Below are 17,498 nucleotides of genomic sequence, written 5' to 3'. Positions count from 1 at the left end.
TAGAACTCGAAGCCGCAGCATTATTAAACATGTTTTCAATACACTGTACATTATGTTGATTGCACCGCCAGAGTCTGAACTTTTGCAGCGCAAACACCAGTCAATCAATCTGATGTGGAATTTGCAGGGAGGACTTTTGGCACTTACCTTTGCACTGATTTGTGTTTTTGTCTAGAATTGCTTTTGTGGATACAATTTTTCCATACCTGAAAAACAAAAGTTGGGGAGAGAAATAGGGATGTTCATTTTATTGTTGTTTCAAACCTGATCCAGTTGTCAAGCACACTTAAAAGAAAAGGAGACTTAAGTGCTCCTGAAAAGTGCAGCACAAACAATATTGTATGGTAATGTCCTGCATGCTGTATTTGCATTTCCCACCCGACCTTCAAAAGCTACCCTTACAAAGGTGGTTAATTTTCTATGCTTGCACTTTGATAATCAACAAAGAGACCAATTACAGTGGCAGATTTGGGGATGTCAAGGCAAACAAAGATGTGTTTTTTTCTTCTGAGTGTTGATTAGATCAGGCTAAACCTGTGTTTTTTCCCTTGGTTAAATGAGATGAATGGGTGATTTTCCAAGACACAGAATGGACCACTCTCTGAAATTGGCAATGCCAGAGTGGAACATATGGGAGACTTTCAGCAGCCAGCCCAAGGGGATGCCTGTTTTCAGAACACACCGCATTGATTCGTGTGCAATTGCGCATGGAGGGGTTTTTAGATTTTTGGGGTGGAAATGGTGACTAAGGGAAGAGAACATTATGGAGGTTTGTAAAATTATGACTGGTGTGAATGGAGGGATTTTTTTCTCCCTCTCGAAATATGAGAACTTGGCAGGTCGCCAGATTGCATTTATTTCTTGACTTAGCACCATGCCATTGCCACAAAAGCTGTGCTATGAAAGGTACAATCAAAAATCACCATTGAAACAAAATTAAAAGCTATTTCTAAAAATCAATGTCTAAAAATGCACTTAAAACCAAATAACTGCGTACCATAAAATTAAATCAAGAAACCTTCAGCCAATACTAAATGCCCTCCCGGTTTTTAAATAGAATAGAATAGAATAGAATAGAATAGAATAGAATAGAATAGAATAGAATAGAATAGAATAAATAGACACTGAAACACGAAGAGAGAAGTGGCCGGACACAATTCTGATAGAAGTGAAAGCTGGAATTCCACAAAAAGGGCTTATATTTTTTTCTTCTTCTGGAAGATACTGTCTGGGGCTGATGGGAGTTGGAGTCCAGCAACATCTGGGAGGGGACCACATGGGCCACCCCTGCCCCAAACCATGTAGCAACTCAAAGGTCAAGGTCAGCACTCTGAATTGGAACTGGCTGGTAGTAGGGTACCAGCAAAGGCAATGCATTGTGGGATTTCACCACCCAAGATGCCTGCTTCAGTCCTTCTCATGGGCAAGGCTGACCCTGCCCTCAGCGCTACCCAGCACACAGGTTAGGAGAGACATTGGCCAACAGTTGGGCTGCCCACTAATAGGATCCTTGCTCTGTCCTGTGCAAAATCCTGATGTTCTGCAACCAATAAAGTTGTGGTCATGTTTAACCTACACATGCCCCATCCTGTTCATTGCTCCAGGTCAACAGGCCTTACACACCTGGCGCCCAAGGAAGTATTCCTAACAGTACCTATTGCCCATAGCAATAAAACACTTAAATGTCAATGCAATGGTGTATCCAAATTAATCGGACATGCCGTACTTTTCGCCCCATAAGACGCACCTGACCATAAGACGCACCTAGTTTTTAGAGGAGGAAAACAAGGGGTGGGGGGAAATATTCTGAATCAAATGTTGTAGGAGAGGAGTTTTAAGTGGGGAGGGAAGGAAAAACACTGGAGGGGCAAGCGGCATGCGTGGGGTGTGTGGAGAAGGAGGTGGCTAACAATGCAGGAGAGGGGTTTAAGGGGAGGGAGGAAAGGAAGGCAAAAGTTCTCCCCACCACCACCACCCAAGCCAGAGCGTGCTCTCTCTCTCTCTCTCTCTCTCTCTCTCTCTCTTTGTCCCACCTGCATGTTTTCCGGCTGCCTATGCGTCCCTGGCATGCTTCCCTGGACACCGCAGCAGCACTGGAGCATGGAGAGGAGGAGGCGGTGGCAGCAGCCGTCAGTTGTGCTCCTAGCCGCTGGAAGCTGATCCGGGTGGGCTGGAGCCTGCACACAATGTGGCTAGGAAGGAATGAGCACGAAGGACACAGTCCTTTCCCCTCTGCTTGCCATGAAGGCAGGGGATTTCCCTGCTCCTTGTTGCATTTGTCTGCCACCAGCCTCCTTGCTCAGCACGTCTGCTTGCTGCGAGGTGATGCTGTTACGGCCGGTGCTGAGCAATGAAAGGGAAAAGGATTGTGTCCTCCTGCTAATTCCTTCCTAGCCGCATCACCTCGCAGCAAGCAGGTGCGCTGAGCAAGGGGAATGGGCCATCGCTGGCCCGATCCGAGCAAACACAGCAACGGAAAACACAAGAGGGTGGGCAGTAAGACCCTGAGGCAGGAAAGGAATTCACTGCAGCTGTGCGCTCCCTGCCAGAAAGGGACAAGAACAAAAGGAGGGGAGCAGAGGCTGACTTTAACCACCCAGTTAAAACCATACATGGCAGGGAGCGCAAAACAAAATAGGAGTCGCAATCCTTAGGAAGGCGCTACAATAATTAGGCAAGGGGAACAGGGCTGGTGAACAGACGGTAGCCTTGGGATGCCATACAGCGATCGAGGGGCTCCACACACAAGGACACTCAAATGCCCAAATGCCCCCTTTAACCACACGCTCTCCTGTGCAGCAACACGACTCACACGCTTCCACACACACACCAAAATATGCCTGATACAGGAACCCCAACAGCCTCCTCTCTACAGCCTTCCCTCCTCCGTGACGCACAATCCGATTTTTGCCCCTGCACTCGGGCGATTCAGCTCCAGGGACCGCACATTCGCTCCATAAGACACACAGACATTTCCTCTTACTTTTTAGGAGAGAAAAAAATGTGTCTTATGGAGCGAAAAATACAACAAGTTTTTCCTAAATAAAAGTTAATAATTAATTGCAGCGTCCAAGACCCCAAGTTCTGATAATTGGTCATAAATGGAACAATAACATCTGATAACCAATTTTTCTTGCTTAGATGTCTGGCGCTGTAATTTGTCTTTGGGGATATGGCTCTTCTCATCATTGCAAGCAATGCAATTTTAATTCTTGTCACGCAGAGATACCAAAAGGGCATTACACAATGGGAATCTACATGCAAATAGCATGGAATGGCATAATGCATAACAGAGCTGGCCTGCTAATTTTTGATACTAACCATGGTTTGTTTGTTTGTTCTTTTTTAAAACAACAACAACCTCTAAAACTCTGTAAAAAATATTTAACTCTGTATTCTCGTATCACTGGTTTGTGTGTGCACATGTGCAGATTTTCACTTTGAAATTTCACAGACTTCTAGTCAAGTCCATAAACCTCAATAGGTCTATTCTGAGTAGGAGTAGAGTTGAATGTCAGCTTCTCTCTCTTGACCTTCATTCACTGACAATGACAGGAAGCTCCTGTAGACAATCGGAAGCCGCAGAAGCCCCATCGGATGTTCAGCTTCCAAAAGAACGTTCAAAAACCGGAGCAGTCACTTCCGGGTTTTGATCGTTCAGGAGCCAAAATGTTCAAGAACTAACCTGTTCGAAAACCAAGGTATTTAGAAGTTGTCAAGGTCAATGGCTAGCACCATAAATTTGCTGCTGATATTTTAAGAATTCTTCATTTCTAAGTTGTTACCGGTAGTTTAAGATTTTGCATGGTTTATTATATTATATTATACAAGTAACCCCCCCAATTGCATGGGAGTTGCGTTCCTGGTCATCACATGCAAGTTGAGTGTATATAAGCTCATTATGCCTTATCCTCATTATGCCCACACCCCTGCCCTGATCAGGCCACTTCTGAGTCATTGTGATACACATGTGGACAGTCATGCATCAACTGAAAACACGTAAATCTTGCCTGCACTTCGCTTCCATAATCTATTGGCAATTCACAAGACTCTCTTGTCCAGAAAATAGTGTTGCTAAAATACCAAGACGTAGGAGTTGCATTATCTTAAATAATTATCTACAATAATTATAAAAACCAATCCATCCTTGCCCTGATATTTCACATTAAAAGTTAATATATGGAACAAGGCTTACTGAAGCAATATTCCTCAGCCAACGAAGTTTGATTGATGTCTTGTTCAGAAATGTCATGGGGGAACGTGGTTGTTGTTTTTTAATCTGGTTATGCTACTGATACAGGAGTAATTAGATTTCCAAGGCCTCCAACAAGTTAAGCAATTTGGATGTAAAAATAAAAGGCAAATGCCTTGGCAAATAAGCACAGAAATATGTACTGGTTACATGTGAAAGGAGAATAATATGCTGCAATAATTACCAGTAAGAAGATTGCAACATAATCTTGTTATAATAGGAAGCAATGCGACAACATACACAATTCCACCCCATCCCCCTTTAAATAGATGGGTGAATGATTCTGTGCTCGAACCGTGATTTGGGATGCACACATAGAGTATTCACAGAAGATCTGTTTTAAGATAATTATTGGTAATTAGAAAATATGAGGTTTCTCTCATTAAATTCAAGACTGCTTTGGAGCAAGTGCTCAGAGATTATGCTAAAGTTTTCTTTCCCACCTTATCATAAAGACTTAGACAGTAGATGGAAGAGAAGATCATAGGGTCTGCATTTTAAAGCAAGGAAACCTATTCTGCTTTCTTGGACCATGGATCAGAACGCAGCTGTCAATCAGATCCCATACGTCTCTGAATTTTGTGAGCCAATTTGGTTTCAGATAAGTATGCACAAAAAATTGTATTTTAGGGAAACTGTATTGGAAAGCATACAAAAAAGTGTTTTAGAAGTAGTACCAATGAAGGCAGTTTGTACACACTGTATAATTTAGATTAAGTTTTTCCACATCTTTTAAAGTCATTAAAGGGTCTAGACCTTAAACTGACTGTATGCAAGACTGACATGAAACAGAAATTGGCTAATCTGACCTTTCCTAGTCAGACGAGGCAAAAGTGCATCCCTATTTCCCATTATTTTAACGTCATGAAATATTGCTTTTGCAAGAGTTAGTAGGCATAATTCTCTCTGGATTCAGCATACTAAATTCCTATTGAGATCAATGGGAACCAAATGCTTAACTCTGTTTCTAAATTTCACTGACTTCCCAGAATTATTTCCAGTTACTATGCCAAGGCCAAGTGGATTTCATGACTGTGTGGTGATTTAACTTGATCGGTAATTTAACCTGCGGTCTCCTGTGTCCTTTCACTGGATGTTCCTAAAGCTTAGTTCTACAAACTAGTTAACTAGAGAATTATTCCAAATGGCTCAGGTACTTGGGACAAAAGTGAAACACACTGTCTTAAATTCACTTACTCTACTCCTTTGCTGGTATAGCCAGGGCTTCTTTTCATCTGGAACTCACTGGAACAGAGTTCCACCATCTCTTTGCAGCGTACTGGCAACTGTATAGTGGAACAACGCCCAGAACTAAACACCTTTGCCCCCCACCCCCAGTTCGCCAATTTAGGGTTGTCTGTCAAAAAAAGAGTGGGAATTCCTGCACCTCTTTTTCTAGAAAAAAAAGTGCTGGATACAGCTGCCTGTCACTTTGGAGATTTGATGCAGTACTCACAGCCATTAACCAAGGCTATAATCCTGCACTCAGTTCAGCTGCTTAAATCTCACCCACTTCAATTAGCTTCAACCAATCTAAATGGGTCCCACGTTGCAGCTTAAGACAATATTCAAGAGAGAATGTGTTTCAAAATGGAAATAATGGGCAAAGTAACTCCAGAATTTCTTCCAAAATATGCCTGCCAGCTGTCAGATCTCCACTGAAATATGTTGTTGTTTGTTTTATTGTATTTTTAAGGTTTAGATACTGGTCTTTGACAAAATAGGATAGAACTTAACAAACAAAAGGGCAATATCCAACGGAACACATCTGCTAACACAAGGACTTGCAGCTGTGCAAAGGAAATTCCCTCCCCTCTCCTTGTGCAACCCCTCAATCTGTTCCCCTACCCTAATCCTCTGGAACAGGTTTACGGGGCACACACACAGGGAAGGGAAGAAGATAGAGAAATTCCACTGCACATCTGAAAGTCCCTGAGCTAGTGGAACTGGTTAGTTGGACATCTCTCAATATGATATAAATAAATAAATAACACCTGTACAATACAAATACAACTAAAACAAAACCATGTAAAAGCAATTCAAACAAATCATGTCCTCCTCATGGAGAGCACGTGTTGCGGTGAGATCACCAAAACTGACCTCACTGCTGTTGTGGGTGGGAGCGATTGGAGAGCCACAACAACCCGATTGGTGGTCCCTCGGTTGCAGGCGTAAATCTGGCCAATGGAATCATTTCAGGTCTTAACCGAGGGACCCATATATACCGCTGCACGTTGCATTGAGCTTCCTCTTTTTCACCTCGTGCACCGGATCACCCGCCCACCCTTCCTCTGGGTTAAATCACCGAGCCTAGGACTTGCCGATCAGAAGGTTGGCGGTTCGAATCCCCGTGACGGGGTGAGCTCCCGTTGCTCTGTCCCTGCTCCTGCTAACCTAGCAGTTTGAAAGCATGTCAAAATTCAATCCCTGGATTTACTTCTTATTAGATTTACTTCTGAGTAGACATGCCAACCTAGCAGTTCGAAAGCACATCAAAGTGCAAGTAGATAAATAGGTACCGCTCTGGCGGGAAGGTAAACAGCGTTTCCGTGCGCTGCTCTGGTTCACCAGAAGCGGCTTAGTCATGCTGGCCACATGACCCGGAAGCTGTACGCCGGCTCCCTTGGCCAATAAAGCGAGATGAGCGCCGCAACCCCAGAGTCAGCCACGACTGGACCTAATGGTCAGGGGACATGCATAGGATTACGCTGTCAAAATATAAACATCAAAAGACAACATTACGAGGCACATTTAAAAAATAATATTTAAAAAAAAATAGTGTGTGTGCGCGCGCATCTGTGTTTACATGTGAACAACCAGTGGCTTAAAGCCCTACCATGGGGGGAAGTGGGGGCAGAGAGAATCACTAGAGGATGTTTTCTGAAATTCAGAGACAGAGGACATGTTGTTCACAATTATAAAATTTCTGAACAGCAGGTCATTCATCCAGTTACTGCTTCCCCTTCCCAAGTGAAATGACTGAAAATACTAAATATTCCTGCAGGTATACAAATTTTGGGACACCAGGATCCAGATCAGATGATAAACTTCACCCAATCTCTGGGAAGGATAGCAAGTGCTCAAAGTACAGCAGTATTTCAACCACATCCAGTTTTTGCCAAAAATGAACCAATAATCTAGCAACAGCCTCAGGCTGCAATCCTATACCCATTTAACCTCTGAGTAAGCTGCATTAATGGGACTTACTTCTGAGTAAGCATGTGTAGGATTGCACAGTGTTTAATCTAAGACGACGACTCATTCTGCATTTTATATGGCTTTTCCATTCAATCTATTAGTCTCCCCTTCGCTTTTTTAAACATATAGTGCTTCTGGGTAGAAAAACAGAATAACATAAAACTCCATTTTTCAGAGAGAGAGAGAAAAGATGAAAGTCTTCTACCACCAGGGACTGTCAACAAACAAATCACTGCAAGTTAAGCATTTTATAGAGTTCACGCAGCGTGTGCAAGAATCACACGTGAGCCTAGAAACTTCTTTTCATTATTTACAAATTATGGATGTCTACTTGTCTGGGCTTTCTATAGTAATAATTATTTGTGAAATTCTAATACCAGTGCTTTTCCAGATGAGTTTATTCCTTTCAGAAATTATTTATAGGAACTGTATCAGAGGAAGCTTTCGGCTCATTAAATATTTCTATTCACTCTATTTTCAAGGGGGAATATATCAAGTTTTATTCATTTCAAAAGGGTGTATTTAACACCTCAAAGAGGAAACTCAAACACATTTTTCTCTGATGCAATTATTTCAGCTGAAACAAATAAAACAACCATAACGTAATTGTGTTTTATAGTAACAAAATCCTGCACTCTGTAGGCTAACCATTGCTTTTTATAAAAAAAAGATGGTATTTGTTGGTTCCACATTTCTCCTTGACTGAGATCTAATTTACACTTTTATTTTTTTAATGGTTAAGTCCCTGTGAGGTAATTTTGCCACATCCATTTAGTGTGGTGATTTCATACTGAACAAATGCATCTTTGCTGTATTATGGCCCTTTTTTGAACTCCATGAGCTATTGAAGGCTAAGTTAATAATAGTAATATTTTTTATTATTTATACCCCACCCATCTGGATGGGTTGTCCCAGCCACTCTAGGCAGTTTCCAATACATATAAAAACATAATACAGTGGTACCTCGGGTTAAGTACTTAATTTGTTCCGGAGGTCCGTTCTTAACCTGAAACTGTTCTTAACCTGAAGCACCACTTTAGCTAATGGGGCCTCCTGCTGCCGCCGCGCCGCCAGAGCCCGATTTCTGTTCTCATCCTGAAGCAAAGTTCTTAATCCGAGGTACTATTTCTGGGTTAGCGGAGTCTGTAACCTGAAGTGTATGTAACCTGAAGCGTATGTAACCCGAGGTACCACTGTATAACAACAAAGATTACAAAAAAATAAAAAGTGCTGTGTTTTTTTTAAAAAAATACATATTTTTATTAAAGATTTCTTAGTTTACAAAAATACGTGCATTGTCTCTTTCTCAAGTTGTATTTTCTACAGATCAGTTTCACTTGTTGTGAGACTTTAGTATTGCATACAATGTTAGGTTAGGAAGAAAAGAGAGGGGAAGAGGGGGAAATGGTGAGTGGGGTGGAGTGGCAACGCTTCTATTCTTCTACTTAGTGTTATGTGTGGGGTTTTGTGTCAGCGTCACTTGTGTGGGTTCTCTTACTAGTCGCTTTTTGTACAGTGGTGCCTCGCAAGATGAAAAGAATCCGTTCTGTGATTCTCTTCGTCTAGCATTTTTTTCCGTCTTGCGAAGCAAGCCCATTGACGGATTAGCGGATTAGCACTATTAGCGCTATTAGCGGCTTTTAGGGGCTTTTAGCGTCTTATCTGCTGATCGGATTAGCTGATAAGCAGCTTAGCGGCTTAGAAAAAGGGGGGGAGGGGAAGAAACCAGCAGGAACTCGCAAGACATTGTCGTCTTGCGAAGCAAGCCCATAGGAGATTCGTTTTGCGAAGCACCTCCAAAACGGAAAACTATTTCGTCTAGCGAGTTTTCCGTCTTGCGAGGCATTCGTCTTGCGGGGCACCACTGTATTTCCTTGGCGGTGAGAGAGGTTGCGGGTGACCTAGTGTCGTTGGTTGTATTTGGTTGGCTATAGTAAGATTTGTTTTTTGTGTGTGTGCAGGGTACGTGTGTGTTTTTGGATCAGGTTAGCCATATTGACTCGTATGCTGTCGGCAGATTCTTGTTGTTGTGTTGTTGGACTGTGTATGTGATAAAGGGGAACCATACCGGGGTGAAGGCGTCTTCTCCTATGAGTTTTTCTAATAAGGCTGTTCCCCATACTATTTGATACCATTGGTCCATGCTTACTACTGACCAGTCTCTCCAGTGTCTGGCTACGATGCTTCTGGCTGCTGAGAATAGGTGGGTTATGAAAAGTTGCGCTCTGATATCTTAAATACCAGCTCCTGCTGAGGGCAACCTATGGTGGGTCTTAAGAATACGGCACACTCCTAAATAACCGTGCCAGAATGCAAAGCACCCACACCAAATAGTTTCTCTTTTTCCTGATCTGGATCCAAAATACTGAACTGAAATCTACATTGCTCCATGCAAATGAATATCCAGCTGGACATACCGTATTTTTCGCTCTATAACATGCGCCCGACCATAACAAGCACGTAGTTTTTAGAGGAGGAAAATCCGTAGGCATGCCACCCGTAGGCATTCCCTCCATAACACGCACAGACATTTCCCCTTACTTTCTAGGAGGAAAAAAGTGAGTGTTATGGTGCAAAAAATACGGTATGTGAATCAGCTTTCTTCAAGGGGCCTTCAGCATACCTCCGCACACTATGGCAAAGCCAAGGATAGAATTTCGGTCCTGCACGCTATAATTTCCTGTCTTTCGTTAATCTGCACTAGGCCCTAATGTTATAATAATGTCATTTTTGTGTGGGTGTGATTGAATTATCCACAGCATTAAGAGGATCTGAGGGGTTACGAGAGAACATACTTCTCAGCACACACAATTACCAAGAAGTATTAAGCACCATCCGTGCGCCTCCAGTTAGCAGAACTGGGAGACAGCGACGTCATGAGACAAAAGAGCACTTTACGGTTGGCATCCGGCCTGATCCGGCAAGCCCTGTGCATATAAAAGCTCCCACTGAAGTAAGCGAAAGCCCTCTTCCACAAAGTCCACAGCATTATTGAAAGCAAGCGGCAAATCTTCAACATTCAAAGTGGAACATGTTGACAGGTTGGTTGGGTGGCTGCTTCTCTCTTATAGAGAGTCGTGCATGAATTGTAGACACTCTGCAGACTTTAATGATAGGAAGAGATTGAAATGTGTCCTATTTCTGGGGAATGTGAAGAAGGCCCACTGAGATTTGAAAAAGCGCAGCCTGCCTGTTAGCGAAAATTCTTGCTGCAGAGAATTGCTGCAGGGAAAAAGGGGGCAAGCAAGGGAAAAATAAAAGACACAGACCCCCAGCTGGGTTAAAGTAAGCCTGCACCACTTATCTGCCTTAGCTGACTGTGAGGCTTTCACACACACAATCCTTAAGGATCTAACTGAGGAAAGGGGTGGCCTTTATTTTCATTAGTCCAATGGTGATGTGCTATCATGCAAAGTCATATTTCAGAGCTATGGGAATGCATTTGGGTGAGCCCAAGGCTCGCATGTTTCCCCATCTTCCCCCTCTGTGCAAGGTCACAAGATCGGAAGATCAGAAGATTTCACTTCCGTAAGATTTCCCATACGTTGTGGCTACTTGTTTCCTCTAAACTAAGAATGGTGCTTAGGGTTAACTGTTGTTTAAGGAAACAATGTGGGATAATTAATGCAGAAGTTGGTTAGTCTCCCTAAATCACAGTTAAACTAACCACAGTTTCTCTGGTTCTGGACATTAAAAAGTACAGCAGAACCTCAGTTTTCGAACATAATCCGTTCCGGAAGACCATTCGACTTCCAAAATGTTCAAAAACCAAGGCGCAAAGGGCTGTTGGCAAATTCAATTGAGAAAATTGAGAAACATGCAACGGAAGCTATTAGACTTCTGATGCACATTTGAAAACAGAAGCATTCACTTCCGGGTTTTCGGTGTTCGGGTTCCGAAACGTTCGTCAACAGAGATGTTTGAGAACGGAGGTTCCACTGTAACTGGTTATTTGAAAATGGAAGTAAAAGCTTCTAATCTCTTTCTCACAGTCATGTTGGAAGAGAGCAGGCAGAAGAAGAGTCCAGAGCTTTGGACACATAATGCAAAACCTTAGGTTAGTATTATGTATGAACCAGATTAATGAGTAGAAGGGATGGCCAAATTTGTCCATTTTGATTTCCCTCAGATTCTCATTCTTCCAATCTTAAATTCAGTTCACATTTCTGTAGCAATATAACTGCTAGCACATTTGCAAAGCTAAATAGGGTCTGGTATGGTTTCATATTGGATGGGGAACCGACCGCATGTTGAGATTTCCTGCATTGCAGGAGGTCGGAACCAGATGACACTGGGGGTCCATTCCAACTCTATGCTTTCATGCCGGTTCTTTCAGTTTGCAATTTAAAAGAACAAAAGTTCTCAGAAAAATTCATTAGCATTTTAAAGTGAATTTCTCCTAATAGACTTTTTTTTTGCAATTTTGCCTAATATACACATTCTTACAAAGCAATTTTTGCTAATTAATGATGCAATTTGTGCATACTTTACCCCAGTGTATGCATTTTTTGTAGACATGATTTGGCTGGAGAACTGTGCTGCAACATTTGGAAAAGTGCCATTTTTTGTGTTTGGGTTTGCTTGCTGCTTCGGAAATTGCAAAATATGTAGGTTCGCCTCTAAATGCAACTTGACTCTCTCCCCCATCACTGGCGAAGATCTACGTACATGGGTTTCCAATGGGCCCAGATGCCTAACATGCTACTCAATGTCTGGTGCAAGTGTAACTCCTCATTGCTGGCAGGCAACAGAACAATCTATTGATAGGCCAATATATTGAACCTATCACACAAGCATTCACTTAGACATGCAATCAACCAATGTTTTGGAGCAAGTCCCACAAGCATGGTGACCACCAGAAATATGCCACCCTTCACTGTACTCTAGCCCAACCCATGCCCTGTTACTTAGCACCTTTCTATACATAATGGATTTGGATGCCATAGGGGCTCAGCAATTAATTAACGGCGCAGGACCGCAATACCTCAAGGACCGCCTCTTTCCATATGAACCTACCCAGACCCTGAGATCACCTTCTGAGGCCCTCCTTCATGTGCCTCCTCCTTGAGAGGTCCAGAGAGTGGCAACATGAGAACGGGGCCTTCTCTGCAGTGGCTCCCCATCTGTAGAATGCTCTCTCTAGGGAAGTTCGCCTGGGCCTTCATTACACACCTTTAGGCGCCAGGCAAAAACTTTCCTTTTTAACCAGGCCTTTGGTTGATCCAATTTACATCCTATGCCCTTTTAAAATGTGTTTTTTGTGGGGGGGGGGTATTGGGTTGCTGTTTTTATTTTTATTAGGTATTTTGTTGTTTTATATCTTGATTTTATTCTGTGAACCGCCCTGAGACTCCTGGGTAGAGGGTGGTATATAAATTCTAATAATAATAATAATTGTCAGGGAACTGCCATCAGCTCAGAGGCGAGAGGTGGAAGGGCAGTTGTGTTATAGGGAACCTCCGAAAATCTTGCAGAGCAGTTCCTTCTCTGGCGAGGAGGGAAGCCCCACCTCCAGTGGAGAGGAAGTGGTGGGAGCAAGGGATGCTAGGGAGAGCCTCAACACCAAGCCTGAGCAAACTGGAGGGGAGGGAAGTACCCCTTTGCCAGCGCCCATTCTGCGCAGTAGGTTTAGGCGCAGGGAAAGGAGGAGAAGGTTGGGGGTCATGCAACTGTTATGCTGGAGGATTCTGCTAGCGAGTGAGCCAGACATGAACTTGCGACGCTCTTCACTGTAAATAGTTTGCGCTAATAATAAAGCCTGGAAAAGACAGGTTGGAGTCTTACCTGTTTGCTCTCAAGCAAGCACACCAGCCCCTGACTAATAATAATAATGCCAATATCTAAAATATAAGTTTTTGGTTGTGTGTGTGTTTAATACGAGGGGTCCTAAGAGAGCCTGTTGCCAGATTTAGGGCACTGGGTAGCATCCTATTTCCACAGCCTGGAGTTTGCAACTACATCACCCACCCACTGGTGCCACCAATATGGTACTTGGTCCTGTGAAAAGGCATCAACGTATGTTCACATCCTCCCAGGCCCCCTTGCATTGAGCCAGCCTGATTTTGAATGGCTGACATTCAGCAGAAGAATGCAAGCCCAGGAGTCGAACGGGGGTCTTTGTTCAAAAGCAGAATGGGCATACAGCTGCAATAACTGGAAGAATTAACAGCCAGTGGTTTGTTCTTTTTTTAAGGTGTTGCTAGAGCAGCATAAAAAGGCTAGGGACCTTCACATAATTAAGAAGCCTCCCCCCCCCCCGCCTTGTGTAAAGTGTAATAAAGATGACAGCAACAGACCAAACAATTTCAGGAGAGCTATAAAATATTTATTAGGCCGCCTTCCCCTTATTACACAGTACAAGGCCATTGTTTTCAGCTTACTGGAGATGGCAAAGGAGAAATCATACAATTAAATAAAATAAAATATTTGTTTCAGTGTCGGCAATATTTAATAGCCGCATCGTTACAGCCTGCCCTTTTCTTCCATCAGTGAGAATTACAACCACATCTTAAAGAGACCCTCTGTACAATGAGTGAGCAACAGAATTATCCTCTGTGTCCCCGGGTTGTTTTTGTTGTTTTTCCTTTCTATTAATTGCTCTAGTTACTAGCTCAGTGCTATCTATATTCTCTGTTAGAAAGTACTGTGCCTGTGTGATTGTATAAAGAAGCAAAACTGAAAGGTGTTTTCATAACCCCCCCCTCCCAACTCTCCATTTTCATTAGTGTTGTTTCCTAACTGTTAGGCTAAAGCCTGTGGACATACACAAACACAACACCAACAAACACCATTCAATGAAGCTGTGATCTGCACATGTGCAATGACTGTCTCAGATGTACACACCTCAGCTTAACTGCAGCCTTAAGTTTTCAAACTAGATGGAAGGTGCAAGTGCTCTGCGAGTGCAGCTTTCTCCCGACTGAAGTGCAGAGTATTTGAGGACTGGGACATTCGCAGGGAAACCAAAATGCTCGTTTACAAAGCTATTGTACTACCAACCTTACTGTACGCTTGTGAAACGTGGACCACTTATAAACACCATCTGCAACTCCCCGAAAGATTCCATCAACGGTGTCGCCAAAAAAATTTACACATCACTTGGGAAGACAGGCAAACTAAAGCCAGTGAACTGGAAGAAGCAAAGATCACCAGTGTTGAAGCAATGATCCTTCAACATCAACTTTGTTGGACTGGTCATGTTGTGCGGATGCCTGAATATCGTCTTCCAAAGGAACTACTCTATTCCAAACTTTAAAATGGAAGGCGTAATGCTGGTAGTCAACAAAAGAGGTTTAAAGATCTCTCAAGGCAAATCTTTTCAAAAAGGTAGTATAAACACCGACAACTGGGAAACACTGGCCTGTGAGCGCTCCAACTGGAGAACAGCCTTTACCAAAGGTGTATTGGGCTTTGAAGATGCTTGAGCGCAGGACAAAAGGGAGAAATGTGCTTGGCAAACCCTCACCATGATCAGCTCCCACCCAGAAACCTATGTCCCCACTGTGGAAAGATGTGTGGATCCAGAATTGGCCTCCACAGTGACTTACGGACTCACTGTTAAAACCGTGTTCATGGTAGACGATCTTACTTAGCTACAAGTGATCGCCAAAGAAGAAAGAAGGTTTGAAGGAAAGCATTATCATCAGGGAGTATTTCTCAGGAAACTGTAGGATATATATGGATTGTGGCTAAGGTGGGAAGTGGGAGTGCACTGGAGCGAGAGTAAACATGGAACATGTGCACAGCGCTCATTGCTAAAGCAGGGAAGAACCTTCCGTGCCAACAAATATCTCTTAAGTAGCATTATAGCTGCCTGATTTCCAAATATAAATCATACATAAATGCTTCTCAGTCAAATAATTCCAGGAAGTTACCAAATACTTGGAATAAACATTGATGCGTGTTGCACGGGGCAAAGCTCTTGTTGCTGCTTGTTCAAAATGGCTGGGGAAGAATCTAGCTATCTGGAGAACAATGGCATTTTTGTTTTGTGTACTGATAGCATGGCACTATACTGAAGGCATCAGCTCCTTATTCTGTTTCCCCTTGTTAAAAGGGAGGCCATATGCTTAAACTCTGAGTGCTAGCAGAAACCGATGCTCAGAATGTTTGGTTTTTCTGACGTTTCATTATAAATATTATTACTAGTCACGTTATGGCATTAAGATAACATTTCTGAAGAACTGCTCCACATCTTTTCTGCAGAGAGCAGGGAATAAAGATCACTTTCTACTCTGTGACCACCATGGAAATCAAAGGCGAATGCCACATTCTTCTCCTAATGCCTGCACATTAGTAAATATTGATTGGAATTAGGTCCATGTGTCAAGATGACAAGGGTTCTTTGTTTTGTTTTGTTTTTTTAAGTTGGTTAGGAAGCATAGCTGAAAATCTAGCACAGACCTCATGCACTCTCGTTCCTGCAAGTGCATTTCACACCAGAAAAGTGCTATAGGCCTGGATTCAACTAGCCCAGCACACTAGCAAAAACCAGTGTCCTGCTAGAGCAACAGGGCTTTTCTTCCTCTCCTCCCTCCTCTCTCTGTATCTCCCCAAATCCACTCTGGAGGTCTACTCCCAGCACAGTACACAAGGAGAGGGGAGGAGGAAATGTTCCACCTGGCAAGAAGAACTGACAGAATAATCAAAAGAGCACACACTTAATCCCTCCCACAGCTCCCTAGTCTGGAACTTGTAGGCTATCATATCTGGGGGATGCTAGCCAATCACAAAGGGCATTCTTCCACTCCACTCTAGAAATGGCCAAGCAGGTCCACTGAGAACATATGACATGGTAGCATGAAGTAAAGTGCTCCTTGGGGAATTATACGTGAGTGGTACCGAGAGATTCGTAAAGTGTGAATTGTAGGTAGGGGCTTTCCAACCCTCTCCCTTCTGTATGGGAGCAGTGTCCGGGCGGATATCAATCCAATGTCTGGGAAATTCCGGGTGTACGGCAGCCCAGATTGGCTGTGCTGTTTTTCCATAATAATAGCTCAAACTAGTAAAACTATAAAAAGTTCAACAAGTCCCCCCCCCAAAAAAAAGAAAAACCTCAACAACCCTAGAAATGTTACTTGATATACTGATTTGTTAAAAGCAAATGGACATGGAATTCATCAAATCATAAATAAAAATCAGTACCGTATTTTTCGCTCTATAAGACGCACCAGACCACAAGACGCACCTAGTTTTTGGAGAAGGAAAACAAGAAAAAAAATATTCTGAATCTCAGAAGCCAGAACAGCAAGAGGGATCGCTGTGCAGTGAAAGCAGCAATCCCTCTTTCTGTTCTGGCTTCTGGGATAGTTGCGCAGCCTGCATTCGCTCCATAAGACGCACACACATTTCCCCTTACTTTTTAGGAGGGAAAAAGTGAGTCTTATAGAGCAAAAAATACTGTAATTTAAAAACCAATACAGTCATACTTTGGTTTTCAAACAGCTTAGTCTTCGAACGTTTTGGCTCGCGAACGCTGCAAACCCGAAGTGAGTGTCCTGGTTTGCGAACTATTTTTGGAAGCCGAATGTCCGACGGGGTTTCTGTGGCTTCTGATTGGCTGCAGGAGCTTCCTGCAGCCAATCAGAAGCTGTGGTTTGGTTTCCAAACATTTTGGAAGTTGAATGGACTTCCAGAACAGATTCTGTTTGACTTCCAAGGTACGACTGTATACATAAAGAAACTACATGTTAAGATTGCAAGTTAAAAGTACATGTCTGGGTAGGTTTGCCTATATAAGGTTTTCAGCAGGTGCTGAAAACAAGACAGCCACAGAGAATAGCAATGAGCAGGGGAAATTGATGGATGAAACGGCTGATGCCAAACATTTGGAGATGGGGAGAAGTTGGAAGAGGCTAGGCTCAGTCGTGACAGCGAGTGAGTTTGCTATGGGGAAAAAAATCTTCTTTTCTTTTTCTCCAGACCTAGTTTTTTTTGTTTTTGTTTTGAGGATAAATGGATGTGCCAGGAGCATGTCTGCTATTTTCCAGGAGCTGATTCCTCAGCCTGCTCTTATAGACATGTTGGACCCGGTTTTTAAATTTATAGA

The 17,498-nt window shown here is 43.0% G+C and overlaps 1 protein-coding gene and 1 long non-coding RNA gene across 10 annotated transcripts in view; one reads left to right on the top strand and one right to left on the bottom strand.

Moving 5' to 3' along the window:
* The window catches only part of LOC310690078, a 452,048-nt gene extending 440,645 nt beyond the window's left edge, over positions 1-11,403 (top strand). The window contains exon 3 of the long non-coding RNA XR_014517873.1: positions 11,383-11,403. This is a non-coding gene — a long non-coding RNA (uncharacterized lncRNA). The remainder of the gene's footprint in view (positions 1-11,382) is intronic.
* The window catches only part of RBMS3 (RNA binding motif single stranded interacting protein 3), a gene marked incomplete at its 3' end in the record, with an annotated part of 736,799 nt that overhangs the window by 312,506 nt on the left and 406,795 nt on the right, over positions 1-17,498 (bottom strand). For all 9 annotated transcript variants that reach the window (XM_083468279.1, XM_083468278.1, XM_083468277.1 and 6 more), the window contains one exon: positions 148-206. In XM_083468279.1, the coding sequence (XP_083324405.1) occupies positions 148-206 (59 nt within the window). The remainder of the gene's footprint in view (positions 1-147; positions 207-17,498) is intronic.

The sequence above is a fragment of the Podarcis liolepis genome (assembly GCF_965112155.1).
Source record: "Podarcis liolepis genome assembly, chromosome: 12".
Classification (NCBI taxonomy): Eukaryota; Metazoa; Chordata; class Lepidosauria; order Squamata; family Lacertidae; genus Podarcis; species Podarcis liolepis.
Note: the sequence above shows the minus strand (reverse complement) of the source record. Positions and strands in the feature narration are given on the sequence as shown.